This window comes from Coregonus lavaretus, assembly GCF_964263955.1.
Source record: "Coregonus lavaretus genome assembly, chromosome: 32".
In the NCBI taxonomy this organism is placed as follows: domain Eukaryota; kingdom Metazoa; phylum Chordata; class Actinopteri; order Salmoniformes; family Salmonidae; genus Coregonus; species Coregonus lavaretus.
In genome coordinates, this window is record NC_140019.1 from 24,603,438 (window position 1) to 24,631,100 (window position 27,663).

Consider the following 27,663-nt stretch of genomic DNA (forward strand, 5'->3'; position numbering starts at 1 on the left):
TCATAATCAACTGTCTGTTGGTACAGGAACCGTTCTATATCAAATCTCTGATAACTAGTCTGAACTGTAGCAGTTCAATAACATTTCCCAAACATTTAGCCTAGTTACATTAAAAACTAATGGTAGGCCTACATGGATTTTAAAAGGTGAATTTAGACCTAGTGGTCACTTACCCCGCACAATCTGAAAATGACTGTTGATGGGTATTGACAACTGAGGTACCGGACAGGACATAACAGTTTCAGGGTTAGCCAAAACACCTAACCTGGAGGGAGAGGAGGAAATTATCTTTGGATACAGCATCCTAAATGGTTGGTCTTCAGATAGGAAGTTGAATTTGTTTTATTTGCATAAAACTTCATACAGTATAGAGAGCAAGAGAGGTGTTGTCATAGCGATTTCACAGACTTCTCCAAACACTTAAGAGGAAAAAAGAAATGTCAACAGAACTTATGTAACTTAGCCCAAACACAGTTGCCGTTTCATGATGCAAGGCATTCAAATGCAAGTGCAATGGAATGTAAATGATTAGATCTTTATATTAGAGCTTCAGAGCAGTGATGTGTGGGTTAATGTAGGGTCATGTTTCTCTCCCTGATGATGACAATGCAACAGCCAAAGCATCAGCAAACTGAAGTCGATTCCAACCGAAATCCATGCAAGACATTCAAATAAAAGAGAGCTTAGCCTCATATGAAATGATTACAAGGCCTGAGCTTTAATTCAAATCAAATGGAGCGTCTGTCTGAGCTGTGATGAGGGTTAATGTAGGTCATGTTTCACTCCCTAACAATGACTGCACAGCAGCAGCCAGGGCTTCAGAACATGTCCACACTTCCTTTCAATTCTTAACAGGAAATGTGATTACTGTGGAGTACTGCAACCCTTGCTGCTTGTCTGAATGTGTCGGGTTGGGAAAATCTGTTCCAAATAGGCTAGCTGGAGATGGCTCTGTAAATAGTATACCCAACTTCTCTTAGAAAATACCCCTAAAATGTCCCTTGTCATCTATCATCAACAAGTATACCTAGGCCTACTAATACCATGGCAACCTCTGTCCCTCCATTATCCCAGCAAAAAACTATCAATTCAATGTGTGACAGAGCTGGGCGATATGAACAGAAATCCATATTGCGATAAATTGCCTGAATTGATGCGATAACGATAAATAGAACAATACGTTCATAACATTCATGTCTACCAGTTTGTTTGTTTTATTATCCTTTAAACTACTACTAGTTTGATGGTTGTAGCCATCAATTGTCCCATTAACAATCACCCATAACTTATTTCATTTCAAACTTATCGGCTAGTATAGGCTACTTAACGTTACCATAATGAACGATAAACAAAATGCCTGTCGATAATTTTCAGTTTAACATAATTGAAAACCCATTTGCCATTGGAAGTATCCATGCCTGAAATCCTCCCCTCCTGGCACCTCTCCTGGTAATCCCTACATTATGAGCAGTTACAGCACGTTTCCTTCTAGTTGGTAGACTACTAGGCTAGCCACACACAAGGCCTGGGACCTCTCTAAGCCTATGAGAGCATAGCATAGGCCTACTGTTCAGACTAGAGCAGGGCTTAGATTAAGTTCACTTTATTCGCCAACCGAAATGTGACTTCCGCTTTATCGCAACCTCCGAAAGACACACATACAGTGCATTCGGAAAGTATTCAGACGCCTTGACTTTTGTTACATTACAGCCTTATTCTAAAAAAAAAATCTCATCAATCTACACACAATATCCCATAATGACAAAGCGAAAACAGGCTTTTCAAATATAAATATAAAAATATAGAAATACCTTATTTACATAAGTATTCAGACCCTTTGCTATGAAACTCGAAATTGAGCTCAGGTGCATCCTGTTTCCATTGATCATCCTTGAGCTGTTTCTACAACTTGATTGGAGTCCACCTGTGGTAAATTCAATTGATTGGACATGATTTGGAAAGGCACACACCTGTCTATATAAGGTCCCACAGCTGACAGCGCATATCAGAGCAAAAATCAAGCCATGAGGTCGAAGCATTGTCCGTAGAATTCCGAGACAGGATTGAAGGTCCCCAAGAACACAGTGGCCTCCATCATTCTTAAAATGAAAGAAGTTTGGAACCACCAAGACTCTTCCTAGAGCTGGCCGCCCGGCCAAAATTAGCAATTGGGGGAGAAGGGCCTTGGATAGAGGTGACCAATAACCTGATGGTCACTCTGACAGAGCTCCAGAGTTCCTCTGTGGAGATGGGAGAATCTTCCAGAAGGACAACCATCTCTGCTGCACTCCACCAATCAGGCCCTTATGGTAGAGTGGCCAGACGGAAGCCACTCCTCAATAAAAGGCACATGACAGCCCGCTTGGAGTTTGCCAAGGCACCTAAAGGACTCTCAGACCATGAGAAACAAGATTTTCTGGTCTGATGAAACCAAGATTGAACTCTTTGGCCTGAATGCTAAGCGTCACGTCTGGAGGAAACCTGGCACCATCCCTACGGTGAAGCATGGTGGTGGCAGCATCATAATGTGGGGATGTTTTTCAGCGGCAGGGACTAATAGACTAGTCAGGATCAAGGGAAAGATGAACGGAGCAAAGTACAGAGAGCTCCTTGATGAAAACCTGCTCCAGAGCGCTCAGTACCTCAGACTGGGGCAAAGGTTCACCTTCCAACAGAACAACAACCCTAAGCACACAGCCAAAACAACGCAGGAGTGGCTTCGGGATGAGTCTCTGAATGTCCTTGAGTGGCCCAGCCAATGTCCTTGAGTGGCCCAGCCAGAGCCCGATCGAACATCTCTGGAGAGACCTGAAAATAGCTGTGCAGCGACGCTCCCCATCCAACCTGACAGAGCTTGAGAGGATCTGCAGAGAATAATGGGAGAAACTCCTCAAATACAGGTGTGCCAAGCTTGTAGCGTCATACCCAAGAAGACTTGAGGCTGTAATCTCTGCCAAAGGTGCTTCAACAAAGTACTGAGTAAAGGGTCTGAATACTTATGTAAATGTGATATTTACGTTTTTTATAAATTTGCACAAATTTATAAAAAGCAGTTTTTGCTTTGTCATTATGGGGTATTGTGTGTAGATTGACAAGGGGAAAAAACAATTTAATCAATTTTAGAATAAGGCTGTAACGTAACAAAATGCTGAAAAAGTCAAGGGGTCTGAATATTTTCCGAATGCACTGTACATATACAGGTTGGAGAGGTTGGAGCAGGGGGCTGCCACACTGTTTCTGTGGGGGGTTAAGTGCCTTGGCTCAGTGTGTACACAGTTTTAATGAATTTAGGTAGTCGACCACGGAGTTTGTGTGCGCTCTCATGTGAGTCTCATTAGTGTAGGACATGGTGGTGGGACGCTGGTATAATAGGCAGCGTGATGGCTGGCACTGGGACTAACCTCGCTCTCTCGCTACTGCACACACACTCCAGCTGTAATGGTCCTGAGTCTTACCGCTCGCTCGCTAAACAAAAACATAAAACAAGCAACCATGTGCTTGAGCTGCTGACTGAGAATCTCCTCATGTGCTGGCTGTCTGATCAAGCCTAGAGTGGCGCTGTAACCAGGGCTTCTCAAAGTGGGGAGGTCCTGCAGGGGGTCCGCGCCCAGATATGAAAACATATTTAAAACAACATATAAAAACATCTGATTGCAGAAAAAGCCACTTTGGCAGCTGACTGCATCAACATGAGATTTGGACATGAAAATCACTAGGCGTTCTGAGATTTTTTATAAATGGCCTGCATGCATTTCACAGTGAACTCCCATCAGGACACAGCCAGGGCACTGCCGATCAATTCAGGCATAGTGCACTGGTCTATTGCTTTATGCTGTAGTGCTGCACTGTGTCTTTCTAGAGGCATACCTGTCAATCATCATTCACCCTCAAACATTATGCTGCTAAAACCGTAATGTGGAACATTGTTATTCAAGGTAGACTACAGAACACCATGACAACCATTGGTATGGTCTTTCTGCATATAGTCTTGTAGAGATGGTCCACACAAGCAAAATGTATTGGAAGTAGCAGTCAGAGAGGAAGAGGTTTTGCAATGCAATGTTTCCTCTCAAATTGTACACCACTGCTTGACAGAAATAAACCTGACCACTTGAGTGCAACTCATCATTATGACCCAGTATGCATGAGAAAGGCAGATATGAATTAACATGAATTTTTAGACACTGAGTTCTCTAATGTTAGTACTTACATAAACTCTCCAGAGAACTCAATCAGTGACAGTAGCCTGGGCTCCTTCTGACCTGACAGCCTTACCTCCTGTCCTCTTACAGTTTGAACATCACTATTAAGGAACCAGCAGCAATGATGAGAGGGCAGGGACACAGACTAGGGCAGACTAGAACTTGAAGACGAAACTATAAATAGGCCTAGTGACCAGAATATTGGCTATGATTTGGTCAACAAATATTAAACCACACTAGCTATTCCAGACTGTTGTCTATTCAAAGCTGTTGTGAAATACTTAAAATTGAGCTATTTGTTATTAACAATGGAATATGTGTATTGGCTTATGTGGTATTATTGAGATAAAAACATGTTTTAGCTAGTTAGTACAGTTGCACAACCTACAAACAGTAAGTAATCATGACCATAGACTGTATGGGCCAAGTAACTGGTTATTTGGTTACATTGTTTTGGAAACTGAAGCAAAAAGCAAGAGTTCGTAGGCTGTTGCCATTCCATGGCATGCACAGCTGGACAGAGCCATAGAGATCCTGTTAAATTCTATTTTGTATTCTAATTCTATGGACAGAATATTCCTAGCTAGCTAACTAGGCTAGCTGGGTTAACAAATCAAACTTTATTTATATAGCACATTTAAGAAACATGACTGCAATGCAATGCACTTAACAGGAAAATGAATAAAAACAATAAAAAGACCATGAGACAAACAATATATATATATAAGCCATGGAAGTTCAAACTGTAAAAGCAGATAACAAGGACTGTAGAAACTAATCCGTGGTAAAAAAATATATATTTTTAAAAATAAAACTTAAATGTAATAAAATTATATTTACAAAATATAAATGAGCTAAAATAACTGAATGACTAAAAGACTAAGAGCAACCTATTGAAAAACAAAGCTAAGAGGCTTCATGCCTCTTGGTCCTAGGCTTTGGGATAGTTAAAAGGCCGGTGCCAGAGGACCTGAGAGACCTACTGGGTACATTCCTTAAAAGCATGTCTGTCATGTATTGGGGTGCACGATCGTGAAGTGATTTAAAATACCAATAAAATAATATTTTCTAAACAAACTCTAAAACTTTCAAAATCTCTTCTAAAACTAACAGAAAACCACCGCAGAGACTTAAAACCGGTGTAATGTGTGCTCTCCGTATGGTCTTGGTCAGTTGACCAATGGCTTTCTTGGGTAGACAACAGGAGCGCATTAGTATTAAATCAACTCTGCTAGTAATACAATCATGGATCATTCTTTCAGTGTCAGACAGAGATAAACGAAAAACCCTAATCAGCTGAAATGTTCAGAGTAAACACAAACAAATATTTGACCTGCAAGACAATATTACTAAAAATATAAAATGCAACCAAACCTAAACAGTTGGAAAATAATTTAGCTGGCTAGTTAGCGAACTAAAAACCTATAGCTATGTTAGCATGCTAACAGCTAGCTACCTAGTTAAAAAAAAGCAAAAACAAAAAAATGGCAGACTTTTAAAAGGATATTGCCAAGCACTGCTCGTCACGTCCGAAGCCCAAAGAGGAATCCATTCTCACCAATATATATTTAGCTAAGGGTGGTAACTAATGGTCTATACACGGTCCGTCCAGACGATTTACACAAGGAAAGTTCCGGGTGACAGCTGCCTAAGGGGGCGTGCTAGGGCCTAGTAGTAGTCATGCTATGTTGATATCGCTGTCATTTGAAAAATGTTAGTCTGGTCCTGGAAGTTTGTTATCCAGACGCAACTCACGTTCGCGCGCACACAAAATAGGCGTGGTAGTTAGCTAGCTGTGTTCATAAACATGCCGGTAGCATAGCTAGCTTTGATAATAATGTAATTAGATCGCTAGTAAATCCTCCATGTGGCACCTTGTCCTCAATGCTGTCTTCCCTCCTCTTCAATGTCACAGCATCCAGCTGCTACGAAAACTCCGTCTTTTGCGACGTGTAGTTACAGCCAGCGTCAGATTTCGGTAATGGGACCTTCTACGCTGCGCATCATTTGCGCATGCATATTAAGAGCAGTAAGGATGGGGTCATATGGGAAGAAAAAAAATATTCATTCCCATACACAGGCTACATCAACGGGGATAAGAGTGTTTGCCGGCTGCATTCAATGCGTTTCAACGGTCAAATGAAACCATCAATACCAGATCAATATCGCCATCTGCCGGCCTTTGGGCTATGTGTGCAATTTTTATTTTACCTTTATTTAACTAGGCAAGTCAGTTAATAACAAATTCTTATTTACAATGACGGCCTACACCGGCCAAACCAGCCGGTTGTGATACAGCCTGGAATCGAACCAGGGGGTCTGTAGTGATGCCTCAAGCACTGAGATGCAGTGCCTTAGACCACTGCGCCACAAAAGGTATAGAATAGAATTGTTTGCAAATTGATCATACCATAAGGAATGAGCCCACAAAAACCCTTTAGCCCCTATTCACTTTTATTAGGCTAATACAGTACCTAATTAGGGACTACATCTTCTAATCTTACCTGGACTAACATTATCAATAATGTGGTTGAGACACAGTTGAACCTATGCGGCAGGTAGCCTAGCGGTTAGAGTGTTGGGCAAGTTATCAAAAGGTTTCTAGTTTGAATCCCAGAGCCGAGAAGGTGAAAAAAATCTGTTGATGTGCCCTTGAGCAAGGCACTTCATGCTAATTGCTTCAGGGTGGCTGTTGATAATGGCTGGCCGTGACCCCATTCTCCAGGGGGAGTTGGGATATGCAAATTATGATTATATGCTTGATGGACAGGTTAGTGTAGGCTACATGAAGATCAAATCAAATGTATTTATAAAGCCCTTTTTACATTAGCAGATGTCACAAAGAACTTGAACCTGGTGCCGACGAAGATGGCGGCCTCGCGACTAGCTCTTAGGAAACTTTGCAGTATTTTGTTTTTTTATGTATTATTTTTTACATTATTAGCTCAGAAAGTGTTTTAAATCATTACATACAGCCGGGAAAAACTATTGGATATCAGAGCGGCAGTAACTCACCAGCATTACGACCAGGAATACGACTTTCCCGAAGCAGATCCTTTGTTTGCTCTCCCCAGGGCAACTGAACTGATTGCAGCGGCTGACCCAAAACATCACCGGCGGTGATGAGGCACTCGGAGCGGCCTGCTGGTCCGACTTAGGAGGCGTGCACACCACCCACCGCTTCCAAGTATTCTACTCGCTAATGTTCAATCTTTAGTTAACAAAGTCGACAAACTACGGGCAAGGATTTCTTTACAGAGAGACATCAAGGCCTGTAACATATTATGTTTCACAGAAACATGGCTCTCTTGGGATATTCTGTCAGAATCGGTCCAGCCAGATGGGTTCTCAGTTCATCGCGCAGACAGGAATAAATATCTCTCCGGGAAGCAGAAGGGCGGAGGTGTGTGATTCATGATTAACGACTCGTGGTGTAATTGTAGTAACATACAGGAACTCGAGTCCTTCTGTTCACCCGACCTAGAATATCTCACAATCAAATGCCGACCGTATTATCTCCCAAGATAATTTTCTTTGGTTATAGTCATGGCCGTGTATATCCACCCTCAAGCTGATACCACGACGGCCCTCAAAGAACTTCACTGGACCTTATGCAAACTGGAAACCACATATCCTGAGGCTGCATTTATTGTAGCCGGGGATTTTAACAAAGCAAATTTGAGGACTAGGCTGCCGAAGTTCTATCAACATATCGACTGTTGTACTCACACTGCTAAAATCCTCGACCATTGCTATTCAAACTTCCGGGATGGTTATAAGGCCCTTCCCTGCACTCCTTTCGGAAAATCTGACCACGACTCCATTTTGCTTCTCCCTTCCTATAGGCAGCAACTCAAACAGGAAGTACCCGTGCTAAGGACTATTCAACGCTGGTCTGACCAGTCAGAATCCACGCTTCAAGATTGTTTTGATCACGCAGACTGGGATATGTTCCGGGTAGCTTCTGAAAATAGTTTAGACATATACACTGAAACAGTGACTGAGTTTATCAGGAAGTGTATAGGTGATGTTGTGCCCACTGTGACTATTAAAACCTCAAGGCTGCCGGCCCAGACGGAATCCCTAGCCGCATCCTCAGAGCATGCGCAGACCAGCTGGCTGGTGTGTTTATGGACATATTCAATCTCTCCCTTTCCCAGTCTGCTGTTCCCACATGCTTCAAGAGGGCCACCATTGTTCCTGTACCCAAGAAAGCAAAGGTAACTGAAATGAATGACTATCGCCCTGTAGCACTCACCTCTGTCATCATGAAGTGCTTTGAGAGACTAGTCAAGGATCATATCACCTCTACCTTACCTGTCACCCTAGACCCACTTGAATTTGCTTACCGCCCCAATAGATCCACAGACGATGCAATTGCCATCACACTGCACACTGCCCTATCCCATCTGGACAAGAGGAATACCTATGTAAGAATGCTGTTCATTGACTATAGCTCAGCATTCAACACCATAGTACCCTCCAAGCTCATCATTAAGCTCGAGGCCCTGGGTCTGAACCCCGCCCTGTGCAACTGGGTCCTGGACTTCCTGAAGGGCCTCCCCCAGGTGGTGAAGGTAGGAAACAACATCTCCACTTCGCTGATCCTCAACACTGGGGCCCCACAAGGGTGCGTGCTCAGCCCCCTCCTGTACTCCCTGTTCACCCATGACTGCGTGGCCAAGCACGCCTCCAACTCAATCATCAAGTTTGCAGAAAAACACAACAGTAGTAGGCTTGATTACCAATAATGACGAGACCGCCTACAGGGAGGAGGTGAGGGCTATGGGAGTGTGGTACCAGGAACATAACCTCTCACTCAACGTCAACAAAACAAAGGAGATGATCGTGGACTTCAGGAAACAGCAGAGGGTACACCCCCCTATCCACATCGACGGGACCGCAGTGGAGAAGGTGGAAAGCTTTAAGTTCCTTGGCCTACACATCACCGACAAACTGAAATGGTCCACCCACGCAGACAGTGTGGTGAAGAAGGCGCAACAGAGCCTCTTCAACCTCAGGAGGCTGAAGAAATATGGCTTATCACCTAAAACCAGAGGGTGGTGTGGTCTGCCGAACGCATTACCGGGGGCAAACTACCCGCCCTCCAAGACACATACAGCACCCGATGTCACAGGAAGGCCAAAAAGATCATCAAGGACATCAACCACCCGAGCCACTGCCTGTTCACCCCGCTATCATCCAGAAGGCGAGGTCAGTACAGGTGCATCAAAGCTGGGACCGAGAGAATGAAAAACAGCTTCTATCTCAAGGCCATCAGACTGTTAAATAGCCATCAATAGCACATTAGAGGCTGCTGCTGCCTATTGAAATCACTGGCCACTTTAAGAAATAGAACACTAGTCACTTTAATAATGTTTACATATTTTGCACTACTCATCTCATATGTACAGTGGGGGAAAAAAGTATTTAGTCAGCCACCAATTGTGCAAGTTCTCCCACTTAAAAAGATGAGAGAGGCCTGTAATTTTCATCATAGTTACACGTCAACAACTATGACAGACAAAATGAGATTTTTTTTCTCCAGAAAATCACATTGTAGGATTTTTAATGAATTTATTTGCAAATTATGGTGGAAAATAAGTATTTGGTCAATAACAAAAGTTTCTCAATACTTTGTTACATACCCTTTGTTGGCAATGACACAGGTCAAACGTTTTCTGTAAGTCTTCACAAGGTTTTCACACACTGTTGCTGGTATTTTGGCCCATTCCTCCATGCAGATCTCCTCTAGAGCAGTGATGTTTTGGGGCTGTCGATGGGCAACACGGACTTTCAACTCCCTCCAAAGATTTTCTATGGGGTTGAGATCTGGAGACTGGCTAGGCCACTCCAGGACCTTGAAATGCTTCTTACGAAGCCACTCCTTCGTTGCCCGGGCGGTGTGTTTGGGATCATTGTCATGCTGAAAGACCCAGCCACATTTCATCTTCAATGCCCTTGCTGATGGAAGGAGGTTTTCACTCAAAATCTCACGATACATGGCCCCATTCATTCTTTCCTTTACACGGATCAGTCGTCCTGGTCCCTTTGCAGAAAAACAGCCCCAAAGCATGATGTTTCCACCCCCATGCTTCACAGTAGGTATGGTGTTCTTTGGATGCAACTCAGCATTCTTTGTCCTCCAAACACGACGAGTTTAGTTTTTACCAAAAAGTTATATTTTGGTTTCATCTGACCATATGACATTCTCCCAATCCTCTTCTGGATCATCCAAATGCACTCTAGCAAATTTCAGACGGGCCTGGACATGTACTGGCTTAAGCAGGGGGACACGTCTGGCACTGCAGGATTTGAGTCCCTGGCGGCGTAGTGTGTTACTGATGGTAGGCTTTGTTACTTTGGTCCCAGCTCTCTGCAGGTCATTCACTAGGTCCCCCCGTGTGGTTCTGGGATTTTTGCACACCGTTCTTGTGAACATTTTGACCCCACGGGGTGAGATCTTGCGTGGAGCCCCAGATCAAGGGAGATTATCAGTGGTCTTGTATGTCTTCCATTTCTTAATAATTGCTCCCACAGTTGATTTCTTCAAACCAAGCTGCTTACCTATTGCAGATTCAGTCTTCCCAGCCTGGTGCAGGTCTACAATTTTGTTTCTGGTGTCCTTTGACAGCTCTTTGGTCTTGGCCATAGTGGAGTTTGGAGTGTGACTGTTTGAGGTTGTGGACAGGTGTCTTTTATACTGATAACAAGTTCAAACAGGTGCCATTAATACAGGTAACGAGTGGAGAACAGAGGAGCCTCTGTCTGTGAGAGCCAGAAATCTTGCTTGTTTGTAGGTGACCAAATCCTTATTTTCCACCATAATTTGCAAATAAATTCATTAAAAATCCTACAATGTGATTTTCTGGAGAAAAAAATTCTCAATTTGTCTGTCATAGTTGACGTGTACCTATGATGAAAATTACAGGCCTCTCTCATCTTTTTAAGTGGGAGAACTTGCACAATTGGTGGCTGACTAAATACTTTTTTCCCCCACTGTATATACTGCATTCGTTCTATAATATTATTCTGTATCTTAGTCCATGCCGCTCTGTCATTGCTTGTCCATATATGTATATATTCTTAAATCCCATTCCTTACTTTTTTGTGTGTATTGGGTATATGTTGTGAAATTGTTAGATATTTCTGCACTGTCGGAGCTAGAAGCACAAGCATTCCGCTACACCCGCTATAACATCTGCTAAACACGTGTATGTGACAAATACAATTTGATTTGATTTGGTTATACAGAAACCCAGCCTAAAACCCCAAACAGCAAGCAATGCAGACATAGAAGCACAGTGGCTAGGAAAAACTCCCTAGAAAGGCAGGAACCTAGGAAGACACCTAGAGAGGAACCAGGCTCTGAGGGGAGGCCAGTCCTCTTCACAGTTGATGTAATTTAATAGTACAAAATCAAACAAACATTTGATTGACCCAGTGCAACTGAAATTGTTGTATGATTTCCCAAAACTTCTAAGCAATAAGTTATGTTTATTGAAAGAACTCACCAACTAAAACCATGGTGTCAGGTTATTGTGTGTGTGGCTCACTCCACTCATCTCAATATAATGAGGTTAGGTTACCATATCATATACTACCAGGGTTTGGTAGGTTACTTTCTAAATGTTATCCGTTACAGTTACTAGTTACCTATCCAAAATTGTAATCAATAACATAGCTTTTGGATTTCCCAAACTCAGTAATGTAATGTGATTACTTTCAGTTACTTTTGAATTACTTTCCCCTTAAGAAGAATTAGAAGACAAAAAGGATCCATCAAACGCATTTGGTGTGTCATCATAGTGGTTTCTGACTTGTGGTCAGACTCGCTCAGGTGGGACAAACTTAAACTAGCTCCTTTTTTTCCAAGCTGAATTGAATGTCATTGAGAAAACAGAAAGGTTTCATAATGGAGAAGAAAAATCACAGAAAAATCTTTCTGAATTTAAAAGTAATCCAAGAAGTAATCATCTAGTTTTTCAAAAGTATCTGTAATATGATTCTTTTTTTTGTAATCAGATTAGATGTAATTACATGTAATCAGTTACTCCCCAACCCTGTATACTACGTATATTAAGGAAAGGTAGATCACATGAAATGACAAGAAAATAATTGGTACTAAATCTTCATTTTCAGTCCAAGACTAATGTGTTGCTGCTGTCTATTCCCACCAGCTTCCCTGTGGATTCTCAGGAATTGCAGGCCTTTTAGAATGGAATACCATACAATAAATCCCTGTAGATATTCAGACACTGCAGGCCTTTATCTTATGTAAATTAGATTGGATTCAAATTAGATTGGAGCTATTCTAGTTAGCCTATTCTACTCTACTCCCTGTGGGCCTGTATTTTATGGATATTCTATTCTATTCTATTCACTATTATCTTATGTATATTCTATTCTATTCCCTATTATTTTATGGATGGTGTATGGGCTGAAGTCCCTGTGGGGCCAGATGTCTCCGAACTTGGGCATCTCCTCCTCCCCCTCCCTCTCCACCATCTCCACCATCATGTCACTGGACTAAAGATCCCCGCCGCACGGTAGGAATGGGTGAGGCGGCAGAAGGAGGAGGCATCAGAGGTGTCGTCGTCATACTGGTCCTCCATGACTTCCCGGCGGCGACTGTGGCTGGTCTTGAGCTTGTCCCCCAACTCTGTCACCAAGTCGTTGACATCCCTCACCACGGTGGAGCGCAGGCCGAACAGACAGAGCAGGAAGACTAGACCGGCGCAGATCCCTGAGACAAAGTAGAGGGCCACTCTCTCTGGAAGACCTGTGGGTGGAGGGATTATACACTAGTCTAAGGTGAAACTAGCATGATATTGTTAAATGAGGAATAGATAGAAGAACTAGCATGATATTGTTAAATGAGGAAAAGATAGAAGAACTAGCATGATTTTGTTCAATGAGGAATAGATAGAAGAACTAGCATGATATTGTTCAATGTGGAATAGAGAGAAGACAAAGCTATACAATCAAGAGGGTTACATTTGGTTGGCCTGGTTCCAGATCTGTTTGTGCTGTCTTGCCAACTCCTACAGCTATACAGAACAAACAGATCTGGGACCTGGCTAACGATTGGTGCCTGCTGATCATTAAAGTAAGACAAGGCATACTATATACAGTACAAAAAGCTCTGCTTATGAGTAACCAGCCTACATGCACACAGCAAACAATAGACATACCCAGTATTTTGTCAACCATTTCCAGAGAGTTGGTATAAAGCACGTTTTGAGGCGTGATGATGCCGGGGCCAGTGTACCAGCGTCCTGAAGATGAGAGGGGACTTACTGTGCCTTCTGCCCAACGGCTGCAAATCATATTGTCCACTGATCTAATAACACGGCTAATAGTTGAGCTAAAGCTACATTTACTTGGATTTATTGATCTGTAGTTGTCTTACCATGTGTGAAGTCTGAGATCAAGAAAGGGTCTGATGTTGATCCACTCCGTTCCAAATCTTCCAAGAGATATTGGTTAACTGGTGAGGCAAAAGAGCATAAATTCTGATCAATTGCTACTGAAAAAGTGTCTCGGGAATCTGGTGAGACCACGAAAACAGAAGGCAAGATGATATGAACAACTCTTTCTTCAGAACTCAAAATCTCATCACAGCTCAAGGATGGCTAATGGATTCATTGATTGTACTGTGGGTTATAGACATCATGCTGTGTGTCTCACATGGTAGTGGCCCTGTTCATTGGTTTATTTGGATCCCCATTAGCTTATGTTGAAGCAGCATTCTTCCTGGGGTCCACACAAAACCTAAAACATGACAAGTATCAAAACACTGATACACTGATAGACAAGGACAGTCACACACATTTAAAATACAACGATATACAAACACTACAACTAAAATAATAAAAAGAATAAAACTAAAATATAATGTGTGTGTTAGAGTGTGTCTGTATGTTTGTGTGTTAAAGTGTGTCCCTCACAGTCCCCGCCATTCCATGAGATGTTCTTTTTTTTTAAAAGGTAATTTTGCTGTTTGCTTGAGTAATTGGAGATGGACGGGAGCAGTGGCGACCCGTCATTCATTGAGCCCCACTGTCACGAACTCTGATGCGGATGTGGTGCGAATCAATAGCAGGACACAGGAGCTCAGTTAATCCAGACTTTACTAGAAAATCAAAAATGATAACACGGGTCAAACAACCCGGAGGCGAAACATACGCCACAGTGCGTAAAGTACTCCCAAACCTAACTGCGCACGAACAATAGTGCGACGGTAAAACAAAGAGAGTCTAGCAAACAGCACTGCACCAAGCGACAGGAAAACAATTACACACAACACAAGACAGAAACCACGAGAACTTATAGGACACATAATCAACACTAAACATGAACAGGTGTACTAAACAGACCAAACCAATCAAACATAGAAAACAAAGAACGGTGGCAGCTAGTACTCCGGAGACGACGACCGCCGAAGCCTGCCCGAACAAGGAGGAGGAGCAGCCTCGGCCGAAACCGTGACACCCACCTGTTTGTTTTGTTGTTGTTGTCTGTTTTGCATGTTATTTTGGCATTAATACGTGTCACATATCAGTTTGCAAACAATGTAAAAAGAAAATCATTGAATGAATAAAGCCTCATACTAACATGGTCTCTTTTTTGCTTTCTTGAGTAAGGCAGCTCCAAAATGCAGCCAGCGGAAAATATGGAGCGTAGGGGCTGGTAATGTTCTCTAGTTGCGGCGTGATTGCCTCAGTGTTCTGTCACTCATGGAGACACTATGTCACCGCAAAATCTACTGGTAGAGCTTGAGAATTCAAGCCCCTTAGGTGCTGCCATAAAGTTACATTAGAAGTGCCCATCCATGAAGGCTCAAGGTCATTGGCCACAGATAAGACAATCTACTGGCAAATTATTTTCAATCATTGTCATATAAAGATAAATTATGAAGAGAAATTATAGATAAAAAGTATCGGCGCTCATTGGCCATTGGACATAAACATTACACAATCGCAAATTCAACAATGAGTGGTTTGGAAGGAATCAGTGCCTAACTGTAAGCATTGCAAAGCAATCACTACCCTGCTATTCAGTGGAGTGGGTGTGTGGTCCAATTCCGGGTTTAAAGGTCTCTTTTCCAAGCTTAAAAGGATAAACATTTAACAAGATGGGCCAGAAAATCCAGCATGACTTCTGCCATGTTCAAAACAACTGGGAACTTGGAACTGGGAAATCTCAGACTTCAGTGAGTTCAAGACAACTGGGAACTCTGAAAAAAACGAGATCCGACTGGGAAAATACGTTTTGATAGGTCATCCAACTCAGAACATCGGGCCTCGTTCTAGAGCTCCGACCTGAAGATCACTGACGTCATGATTCAACCTTCGGAGTTCCCAGTTGTCTTGAAAGTGCCATATATCCAGAGAATGCCAGACTTTGATGACAAAGTTCAATGACAAAATTTGTCCACGAAGGACCGCCGCGCCACCTTCTTGTTCAATTGAGCGCAGCACAACAAGGTGAGTCCAAAAATGTATTGTATGCAGCTGCATAAATTATGTAATATGCCAGGGAGATAAGTATACTGTAGCTAAGAAGGTAATACTAAGTGTATGTTGTGTAATAAGCTGTTAGTAGCCCATGTGCCTCACCCTAATAATTTGGTCCCTTTCCCCCTCCTAACTTAGCCTACTGTTCAGACTTGGTGGTGCACATGTAGCCTATAGCCTGTTTTAGAGAAATGTAATCATTGAATATTGTAAGAGCTTTCATTGTTTGCTTATATGCCCACTTTATTTATCCTACAGTTCTGACTTGGTGTACAGGGAGAATACTGTAAGAACAGCCCATGTTCTGAATTCTGTCGCTGTAGATTTCAAAAGTGCTGAACAAATAGTTATATTGACTATGTCCGTCCTAGCTCGCTCATTAATGTCTTAATCAAAATTACAGATTGCCTCTTATCCGCTAGTCGTCCCCTTATGCCATAGTTTGTACATCTCAATTGTCAGTAGAAACCACATTTGTTTAAGCAAGTCAGCCATTTCAGCTTTGTTTTTTTAAAGGCAGTAAATGAGGCTGAATTAACTGTTTCATTGCCAGACAAGGCTCCGCTGATAGCCAGGTGTAGCAGTGGTAAGGATTCACTCCATGGTGCTGAAAAGACAGCTCTGTTGTTGGGACAGCTTTATGTAGGCCCTAACAGTTTGTGGGCACCATTTGTCACCATTATAGTGCAATTAATGTATTGTTTAGTGTTGTGCAGTGGCTTTGCTGGCATGCATCCCAAAAAATCCCCACTGGAAGGGAGTTCCATGCTATCATGGCTCTGTGTAATACTGTGCTTTGCCGTGAATTCGTTTTGGACTTGGGGACTGTTGTCACGCCCTGGCTCTGGGGACTCTTAAATGTTGAGCCAGGTGTGTAGTTTCTATGTTATGTTTTTCTATGTTTAGCTTCTAGATCGTTTCGATCTATGTTGGCCAGGGTGGTTCCCAATCAGAGGCAGCTGTAGCTCGTTGTCTCTGATTGGGGACCATACTTAGGCAGCCTGTTGGCACCAGTTAGTTGTGGGATCTTGTTCCGTATAGGTTTGTTGTGTTAACCTTAAGACTTCACGTATCGTTTGTTGTTTTGTCGTGTGTTCAGTACTTTAATAAACATGTACGCTTATCACGCTGCACCTTAAATCCGTAAACGATCGTGACAGAAGATCCCACCAAAATAGGACCAAGCAGCGTGTCCAGGAGCAGACAGCCTGGACCTGGGAGGAGATCCTGGACGGGAAGGGATCCTGGACTTGGGAGGAGATTCAGGCCGGAATGGATCGCAGCTGCTCCACTCCGGAGCCAGAGCAATCCGCTCCACCGGGGTCCGGTCCAACTCCAGTCAGCGGATCCACTCCGGAGCCAGAGCAATCCTCTCCACCGGGGTCCAGTCCAGCTCCGGTCAGCCGCTCCACTCCGGAGCCAGAGAAGTCCGCTCCACCGGTGCCCAGTCCAGCTCCGGTCAGCGGCTCCAGTCCGGAGTCTGTGCAGTTCGATCCACCGTCGTCGGGTCCAGCTCCAGTCAGCGGTGCCAGTCCAGACCCAGACGTCAGCCCCTCTCCAGGTTCGGGGTCTCCCACACCAGGGTCCAGACAGGACTTGGTACGTCGTGGGAGGAAGGAGAGGGGAAGCAGCGCGCCGAGGTCCAGACCAGACCAGGGGCGCAACAGGGAGGCGGAGGATAGGTGGTGGTCACGCCCGGAGCCGGATCCGCCTCCGAGGCGGAATGCCCACCCGGCCCCTACCCTGTTATGTTTAGGTTGTGCGGTCGGAGTCCGCACCTTTGGGGGGGGGTACTGTCACGCCCTGGCTCTGGGGACTCTTAAATGTTGAGCCAGGTGTGTAGTTTCTATGTTATGTTTTTCTATGTTTAGCTTCTAGATCGTTTTGATCTGTTGGCCAGGGTGGTTCCCAATCAGAGGCAGCTGTAGCTCGTTGTCTCTGATTGGGGACCATACTTAGGCAGCCTGTTGGCACCAGTTAGTTGTGGGATCTTGTTCTGTATAGGTTTGTTGTGTTAACCTTAAGACTTCACGTATCGTTTGTTTGTTGTTTTGTCGTGTGTTCAGTACTTTAATAAACATGTACGCTTATCACGCTGCGCCTTGGTCCTTCTCGTCCGTAAACGATCGTGACAACTGTGAAGAGACCCCTGGTGGCATGGGGTATGTATGTGTGTCTGAGCTTAATGTTTTAGATTATGCAGACAATCTGGAATTTTCATTACAGAAATATTTCTCATAAAAACTAGGAGAAGCAATTCATCTCTGGTCAACCCTCAACCAGGAAAGACTGGCATGCATGTTGTTGATGTTAGTTCTGTATGTGCAGTTAAGGGCAAGGCGTGCTGCTCTATATTGAGCCAGCTGCAGCTTTGCTAGGTCTTTCTTTGCTGCACTTGACCATATTACTGGACAGTAATCAAGATGGGACAAGATCAGAGCCTGAACAACTAGTAGATCTTTATGTTAAAAACACAGAACATATTTTTATAACAGACATACCCCTCCCCATCTTCACAACAACTTTGTCAATATGACTTGACCATGATAATTGATCATCCAATGTTATACCTAGGAGTTTAGCTTCCTCAACTTGCTCAATGGTCACACCCTTTATACACAACAATTTATGATCAATAACATCAAAGGCTGCACTAAAATCTAACAATACAGCTCCAACTATAATCTTACTATCCATTTATTTTAACCAATCATCAGTCATCTGAGTCAGTGCAGTACAAGTTGAGTGCCCTTCTCTATATGCATGCTAAAAGTCAGTAGTTAACTTGTTCTCTGAAAAATAGCATTGTACTTGGTCAAACACAATTCTCTCCATCAGTTTACGAAGAGCAGGCAGCTGTCACGTTCGTTGAAGGACAGGTCAGACCAAGGCGCAGCGTGAAATGCATACATGTTTATTATCCAAAATAAACACACGAACAAAACAAAACAACGTAACGTGCCATCCTCAGGCTAAATACAATACAATACAATACAACACAATACAACACAATACAATACAATACAATACAATACAATACAATACAATACAATACAATACAATACAATACAATACAATACAATACAATACAATACAATACAATACAATACAATACAATACAATACAATACAATACAATACAATACAATACAATACACGGAACAAGATCCCACAACTAATGAGTGCCAACAGGCTACTTAAGTATGATCCCCAATCAGAGACAACGAGCGACAGCTGCCTCTGATTGGGAATCACACCCGGCCAAACATAGAAATACACAACCTAGAATGCAACATAGAAATACTAACATAGATATCCACACCCTGACTCAACATACAAGAGTCCCATAAGTCAGGGCGTGACAGCAGCAAACTGATTGGGCGGCTGTTAGAGACAGCAAAGGGTGCTTTAATAATTGTAATAATTTATTGAACTAATTTAGTGCTATTCATTACATAAACAAATCTCAAAGTGCTGTAAAGCAACAACAACAAAAAAACGAGCAATTTAAAAACATAATTAATCATCATGAGTTGATCGACGGTCAAGAGACTGAAGGTTGAGAAAGTTAATGGCTTGAGTGAGGTCAGCGGAGGGAGGAGGTGGTCAAAGGGAGAGCCGGGAGCAGCAGGCAGCACGTTGTCATCACGGTGTCTCGCCATCCACGCCGTCTGTGGCTTTGTAGTAGGACTCAGTCAGATGAGGTTAGAGTTCCGTACTAGCCACTGGACTAGCTAGCTAGCTACTCTTCACTACTATCAAAATGCAGCACCCACTTGGATGATGCTACGGCATCATCTTTACTATTTTTAGGCAGTGGATTTAATTTAGTGCCCTTCCACACCTGTGGACACACACACTCCTTTAGGCTTTGGTTAAAGATATAGCAAATAGGAGTGGCAATACAGTCTGCTACCATTCTCAATAGTTTCCCATCAATGTTGTCTATACCTGGTGGCTTATCATTATTGATGGATAACAATAGTTTTTCCACCTCTCCTACACTAACTTGACGAAATTCAAAACAGCACTCCTTAAATATTAGATATTTTATACAAAAATATGATGGTTCACTGTTCAAAGTTGTCATTTCACTTCTTAGTTTTTCCACTTTACTAGTGAAATAGTCATTGAAATGATTGGCAATATCAAAAGGTTTTGTTATAAATTACCCATCAACTTCAATGAATGATGGAGATCAATTGGGTTTTCTACCCATGATATCATTTAAGGTACCCCAAAGCCTTTTCCATTGTGCTTTATGTAATTTATCTTGGTTTGGTAGGGTCGTTTTTTCTTATTTTTGTTAAGTTTAATCACAACATTTCTCAATGTACATTATGTCAACCAATCAGCTGAGCAGCCTGACTTGTTTGCCACCTCTTTTGCATAATTTAATTGAACCATAAAATTGTTCAATTCATCGTCAACTCAGAGGGCTCTAACAGTTCTCACAGTTAATTTCTTAACAGGTGCACGCTTGTCAACAATTGGCATGAATCATTTTACAAATATTTCAAGTGATGCATCTGGATTCACTTCCTCATACACATCAGACCAGCATACATTTGTTACATCTTCACCAAAAGAGTCCTGAGAATTTGTTTGGTATGATCTCTTATAAAATACTTTAGGCCCAACCTTTGGCTTTCCTTGTTATTGCCACAATGTTATGGCCACAATGTTATGATCACTACAGCTAATGGGAACTGATATTGCTTTGGAGCAAAGCTCTGCAGCATTAGTGAAGATATGATCAATACAAGCACACTATAGGTGTGCACTCTAGTTGGTTGAGTGATAACCTGGGTCATATTACAGGCATTAGTCACCGTTAGAAGCTTCCTCTTGAGAGGGCAACTAGTTGCTAAGCAGTCAATGTTGAGGTGACCTAGAAAATAGACCTCTCTGGTAACATCGCACACACTAACAAGCATTGCACACATATTATCCAAATACTGACTGTTAGCACTTGGTGGCCTATAGCAGCACCCCAAAAGACCTCCGGTCACTCACTGCATGTGAAGGACACTCTTAGGTGCTTCCTGGTGCCAGGGAAACATGGGTCCCCAAAGCTTTGAGTGTCCGCCAGCACTGAGCAGTTGGCTCGGCCGTGACACCTGCATGACACCTTCCTCAGGAAAGATGGTGACAGACACTCTGAAGGATAGATGTATACTCATATCAGACGTGGGTCAAATATGTTAAATACGTTCAAATGCTTGAGCTGTGCTTGATTTAGTCAGGTACAAAAGAGCCAATGGAGTAGTCCCAAAAGTACAAACTCCAAGCTTAATCAAGCAAAAATATTTGAGATAGGTATTTGACCCTGGTCTGACTCTGATATACAGTAGGTTGTAAAGGTTTAAAACATGCATAGGTCGAGGGTATATCCATATACTTCATGCCTACTCGTGTGTTACTCGTAGTAAGCGACATATTAGTAACACACTTTTCATTATGTGTTGATAAATGCACATTATTTTAATCCTAGTATTTGACCACTAGATGGCACTAGTTCCCTGTTTCTGACCAATGACTATGGTTTCAGACCCATGTCAGGCTGTGGCGCAGATTCCTGAGGACAGTTGGGACTCCCATGCAGCAGGTGGCCAAATGTAGCCGAGTAGATAGCCAGGACAGTGTCATTCTTACACACCAGCCCGTGTCTAGTTTTCACACACCAACCTAGTATGGTGGTGCTCTGAAAGATTAAAACAGCAGTATCATCACTGACAAAGTGACTGTATAATATATTTCAATACAATTTGATAATAATATTGTATTCTATACAGTTAAATAGAAACAGACAAATGTCATTCTACTTTCTGCAGGGACAAGACAACAATATCTGAGTGAGAGAAAAATATGAGCATTTACATTCAAGTCATTTGGTCTCAGGAGTAACCTTGCCTGAGACCTAAGGACTTTCATTAGCTCCCAGAACAGACTAACACAGTCTTGAGGCATACCAGATAACCAGGTTCGAACCCACAATTTATTAAATCACTGTTGGAGTTATTCCTGACAGTATGTGATTCATATTATTTAGGTGAAGAGCAACATTTTCAAAGACTTGTCAACTTGTGGAGCCAACTGCTGATAACTGATCCTGTTTTGCTTTCATAAATAATGGTATAGTGCTGTACTTTACCTGGGTAGCAACAGAGAAAGCGCATTCAGTGCTGTCCTCGGTCATGTTTGTGTTTGAAGGGGACACAAGTTCTTGCTTGGGACACGGTGTCCGTAGAACGCTGACAGGACGGATACAGAGGTTCTGGAGGGACACTTGATAGACAGGGTGTCCCCATCACAGGCATGAGCAGTGTGGTTTTTCAGGACTGAAAAGGAACAGATGGTTTGCATGGAGATGAAACTTAGACCTCAAGCATTAACCTGGTGTCCTGCTGTTGATCAAAATGTCCATTCACCACCTCTTAAGAAATGTAGCATCAATTGCACATATACATTGTTCTAACAAATAGGCCCTATAAAGCATTATTATTCAGAAATACTGTACTGTAATTGATTCTACATTTAACAGGGAGGCAATCTCAGACAAATGCCAACAGTACAATATGGCACTAGTCAAACACCATGTCATATCCAATCTCCCAGGAGTGGTGTTAATCACCTTTTTATTACTTGACAAGCTGTTCAGAGTTTATGAAACATATGTCAGAAATAAAGGATGACGTCACAGCCAAGAAGCCATATAGGGCTTGATACACGAACCAAGACTAAATAGAGTTAGTAATAAATCATTTGCCATACAAATAGAAGAACCGACCTAACACAGAATGAGTTTGCTGTTCCTAAATCATCATCTTTTAACAATGAAATTACATGACCTCTCCTAAACCCTCTTGGCTGGTTTCCCAGAAACAGATTAAGCCTATCCTGGACTAAAAAACACTTTAAATGGAGAATCTCCTTTGATTGAACATGCTTCTTAATCGAGGCTTAATCTGCAAGAGCAAACAAATAGTTTGACACATTACACAATGTGTGTCCTGTGTCATTGTTCTCATGGTTACCCAGCCATGGTTACAAGAGGGTTGTGTCCCAAACACTGGGAGTATCTCTCCTGAGCAGTTTTGTAGTATGATACATAGACCTAGAAAAACACATAGGATAACAGAGTTCATAAGAGAGTTGGATTCATAGAAATAGAATGCCCTAGAAAGGACAAAACATTGACTTAAATGGGTATTATTCGTTCTAGTCATGCTTATTCTATGGTTGGATCTGCCCTCATCCTGTTGTCATGATATCCTGGGCCATAGAAATAGAATGACTTGACAGAATATCCTTTCTAGTCATTCTATTTCTTTTCCCTGACCCCTCTATGAGTCTTCCTGGCTGGGTCTGCTTTGTGTTCCCCAGTGGAAGGCAGCTGCACAGAGCCCCAGTAGGGCAGTACCAGGCTCTCCCTCACAATAAGCTATTCTTAGGGCAGCTCATGGCTTACACCCGTACACAGATGTTGATCCCTGTAAGGGTCAAATATACTGTAGCGGTAGAGTGACAATGGCAAGCTCCAGACAGAGGCATCACTGGTCAGTGGTGGTCACCCCCCGTGTGGATTGGCTGTCTATCTTGTCCAAACAAATCATCACGTAACATCTCTGTTTGTTGTCATGATGATGTGTCTTGCATTCGTCGATGACGATGTAACCTGGACAACACAAATATATCACTGCTATTATCTCAAATGGATGTCAATGTCATTCTTATTTAACTACAAAAAATGACTATTACTATCATTCTAGATTCCCTTTGTTTGATATGGGTGTTGAAACAGATCATCGTGATGGCCATTCTCAGTGATATGTGTGTTGAAACAGATCGTCGTGATGGCCATTCTCAGTGATATTTGTGTTGAAACAGATCATCGTGATGGCCATTCTCAGTGATATGGGTGTTGAAACAGATCATCGTGATGGCCATTCTCAGTGATATGTGTGTTGAAACAGATCATCGTGATGGCCATTCTCAGTGATATGTGTGTTGAAACAGATCATCGTGAGGGCCATTCTCAGTGATATGTGGAGAATTTAACGAGAATTCTAATGACATTATTGTCAATGAGGAGGACAGGGTGCTTTAAGCCTCTGACCCTGACTCTTGTCTCTCAGCTGTTTGTTGGCCAGAGATGTCCAGGAGATAAATCAGGGAATGCTGCGTCAGGCTGCGTCCCAAATGGCACCCGATTCCCTATAAAGTGCATAACTTTGGCTAAAGCCCTATTGGCCCTAGTCAAAAGTAGTGCACTACATTGTGAACAGGGTGCCATTTGGGATGCGGCCAGTGTCTTGTGGACGCTTTCTCTCTACAGAGCATGTAGTGCTGAGTGAGCCATACCAGTATCTGCCCCCCCCCCCGTCATTGCCCCCCCCCCCCCGCCGTCATTGAGGTACTGTACCTCAATGACGGCGTGTTGACCAATAATGTTCCTTCCTCTCCTTGTCTTCGCTAAATTTAATCCAGCCTCATCTATGAATGTGAGTTCCTGAGGGATGGGACTTGCATCCAACTCCTTGATTCTCTCAAATGACAGTAAATACTGTAATTGCTGTATAGTAAAGTTCACTGGCAACATCATTGAGTCACTAATGTTTCAAGAGTGTAATACTAGTACATTACTTACAGTGGGGGAAAAAAGTATTTAGTCAGCCACCAATTGTGCAAGTTCTCCCACTTAAAAAGATGAGAGAGGCCTGTAATTTTCATCATAGGTACACGTCAACTATGACAGACAAATTGAGAAAAAAAATCCAGAAAATCACATTGTAGGATTTTTTATGAATTTATTTACAAATTATGGTGGAAAATAAGTATTTGGTCACCTACAAACAAGCAAGATTTCTGGCTCTCACAGACCTGTAACTTCTTCTTTAAGAGGCTCCTCTGTCCTCCACTAGTTACCTGTATTAATGGCACCTGTTTGAACTTGTTATCAGTATAAAAGACACCTGTCCACAACCTCAAACAGTCACACTCCAAACTCCACTATGGCCACGACCAAAGAGCTGTCAAAGGACACCAGAAACAAAATTGTAGACCTGCACCAGGCTGGGAAGACTGAATCTGCAATAGGTAAGCAGCTTGGTTTGAAGAAATCAACTGTGGGAGCAATTATTAGGAAATGGAAGACTTACAAGACCACTGATAATCTCCCTCGATCTGGGGCTCAACGCAAGATCTCACCCCGTGGGGTCAAAATGATCACAAGAACGGTGAGCAAAAATCCCAGAACCACATGGGGGGACCTAGTGAATGACCTGCAGAGAGCTGGGACCAAAGTAACAAAGCCTACCATCAGTAACACACTACGCCGCCAGGGACTCAAATCCTGCAGTGCCAGACGTGTCCCCCTGCTTAAGCCAGTACATGTCCAGGCCCGTCTGAAGTTTGCTAGAGTGCATTTGGATGATCCAGAAGAGGATTGGGAGAATGTCAAATGGTCAGATGAAACCAAAATATAACTTTTTGGTAAAAACTCAACTCGTTGTGTTTGGAGGAGAAAGAATGCTGAGTTGCATCCAAAGAACACCATACCTACTGTGAAGCATGGGGGTGGAAACATCATGCTTTGGGGCTGTTTTTCTGCAAAGGGACCAGGACGACTGATCCATGCAAAGGAAAGAATGAATGGGGCCATGTATTGTGAGATTTTGAGTGAAAACCTCCTTCCATCAGCAAGGGCATTGAAGATGAAACATGGCTGGGTCTTTTAGCATGACAATGATCCCAAACACACCGCCCGGGCAACGAAGGAGTGGCTTCGTAAGAAGCATTTCAAGGTCCTGGAGTGGCCTAGCCAGTCTCCAGATCTCAACCCCATAGAAAATCTTTGGAGGGAGTTGAAAGTCTGTGTTGCCCAGCGACAGCCCCAAAACATCACTGCTCTAGAGGAGATCTGCATGGAGGAATGGGCCAAAATACCAGCAACAGTGTGTGAAAACCTTGTGAAGACTTACAGAAAACATTTGACCTGTGTCATTGCCAACAAAGGGTATATAAAAGTATTGAGAAACTTTTGTTATTGACCAAATACTTATTTTCCACCATAATTTGCAAATAAATTCATTAAAAATCCTACAATGTGATTTTCTGGATTTTCTTTTCTCATTTTGTCGGTCATAGTTGACGTGTACCTGTGATGAAAATTACAGGCCTCTCTCATCTTTTTAAGTGGGATAACTTGCACAATTGGTGGCTGACTAAATACTTTTTTCCCCCACTGTACTTGCACATATTCGTACTGTTTATCCTTCAGATCCGGAGATGATGTTTCTTAAGGAAGCGGGCTATGGTTGATAAGCTCACTGATGTTATGGAAGATGGCAAGGTTTTCAATCTGTTGTTGGATTTTGTTGGATTTCCTACAGTCTTATGGCATTATTTTCAACTACCATTTGCACAATGGCAGCCTCCTGTTTGTCTGTAAATAGACACGTTCTTGTAAGGGTTGGTGTGAGGTGTGATCCAGGTGCGGTGCAGGATAGACAGTAGGCAGAGATGGTGAAACAAGGATCTTTACTGGTGGTCCCAAAACCAGGATACAAAATATATCATAATATGCCATTTAGCAGACGCTTTTATCCAAAGCGACTTACAGTCATGTGTGCATACATTTTTACGTATGGGTGGTCCCGGGGATCGAACCCACTACCCTGGCGTTACAAGCGCCATGCTCTACCAATTAAGCTACAGAGGACCACATAACGGACTTGTCACAATAAAATAAAGGAGGAGCAAATTTGTCTTGAAAAACAGGATGACAGCAAACATACGAAATACTAACTACGACTGAAAACAACAATGAAACAGGGAGAACACTTTTTCAACACTTCTCAAGTACCTGTACATACGTCTCACGATCGGACACTGATTAGTACTGTTTGGCATCGAGAAACTAGCAGAGAAAACAGAGCAAGGGAACACAGGGAAGTGAGGGCATAAATACACAGCTGAACAGGTAGACACAGGTGACACCAATAGGATAATGATTAGTCCAGACTGTGAGTGACGAGGTGCCTAAGGTTGTCGGAGGATGACACCTAGTGGGTCGCTCCGGAACTGCAACCCCCTCCTGTAACAGTTCTACCACCACTTGGTGGTCATCTTTCAGTTCTACAAAAACAAAATAGCATACAGTACAGTAAACTCTACAGTAATACAGTATACCAGATAAACATGTTACAAAGTTGTATAGCTCCCAATTTCATACATACAGTAATACATGAAACATTTACTTTGTTTCCCCTTTACAGTATGTATTGGAATCTACAGTCTTTACTGTGCTTTCTGTTGTACTTCTGTCAAGTAGTAAAAGTAGTAGACAGGTCCAATGTCTGCAGTACATACCTATTCTCATTTTGGAACGTCCGGATGATGGATGCTACGGTGAAGCGGCTCAGATTGGGCTGCACTCTCTGCCCAGCCTCTCTCAAGGTCAAACCATGGTTGACCACATGGTCCACCACAGTCGCCCGAATTTAATCAGAGATCACTTTCCTTGTTCTTGGTCTTGGTCTTGGTCTTGGTCTTGGTCTTTCTCCAGCTCCAGCTCTCTCTGCCAAGTTTGCTTCCATTGTTCTCCAAACACAGGAGTACTCACCTGTGGCCTTTTTATCCATACCAAAGGTCTGATTGCAAAGTGAGCATTTACGCAATTAATTTACGCAATTAGTGTTTGCACATGTGAAGTTTGAAAGTGATCAATTTGTAATTGAGCTTATCTTGTTGAACAGTGTTGCTTTTCATTTGCACACAGGAGATTTTAGTTGTGCCAAAGGTAGAGAATTGTGTGTTGTGTTTTGCCAAATGTTTGTTATAGAATTGCAATCTGAGTGTAAAGCAAAACATGTGCCAGTATCAAATCAAATCAAATCAAATTGTATTGGTCACATGCGCCGAAAACAACAGGTGCAGACA

The 27,663-nt window shown here is 42.7% G+C and overlaps 1 protein-coding gene and 1 pseudogene across 5 annotated transcripts in view; both read right to left on the reverse strand.

Annotated features, from left to right (window-relative positions):
- LOC311107791 (inositol polyphosphate 5-phosphatase OCRL-like) overlaps positions 1–6,092 on the reverse strand; it is a 36,645-nt gene extending 30,553 nt beyond the window's left edge. For 2 of the 4 annotated variants that reach the window (XM_084150337.1, XM_084150336.1), the window contains exon 1: positions 174–1,802. In XM_084150337.1, the coding sequence (XP_084006463.1) occupies positions 174–303 (130 nt within the window). In that variant the 5' untranslated portion in view covers positions 304–1,802. Of the gene's footprint in view, positions 1–173; positions 1,803–4,210; positions 4,649–6,076 lie in introns of those variants that run through there. The other 2 variants (XM_084150339.1, XM_084150338.1) reach the window with 2 other exon arrangements.
- A 6,501-nt stretch (positions 6,093–12,593) lies between these two features.
- Positions 12,594–27,365, reverse strand: LOC311107229 (protein eva-1 homolog C-like; annotated as a pseudogene). Its single transcript has 7 exons — positions 27,347–27,365; positions 21,875–22,061; positions 21,274–21,422; positions 20,737–20,880; positions 13,615–13,692; positions 13,397–13,480; positions 12,594–12,984 (listed from the first exon to the last, which is right to left on the reverse strand). The product of its transcript is annotated as a protein eva-1 homolog C-like (transcript).
- Between the last annotated feature and the right edge of the window lie 298 nt (positions 27,366–27,663).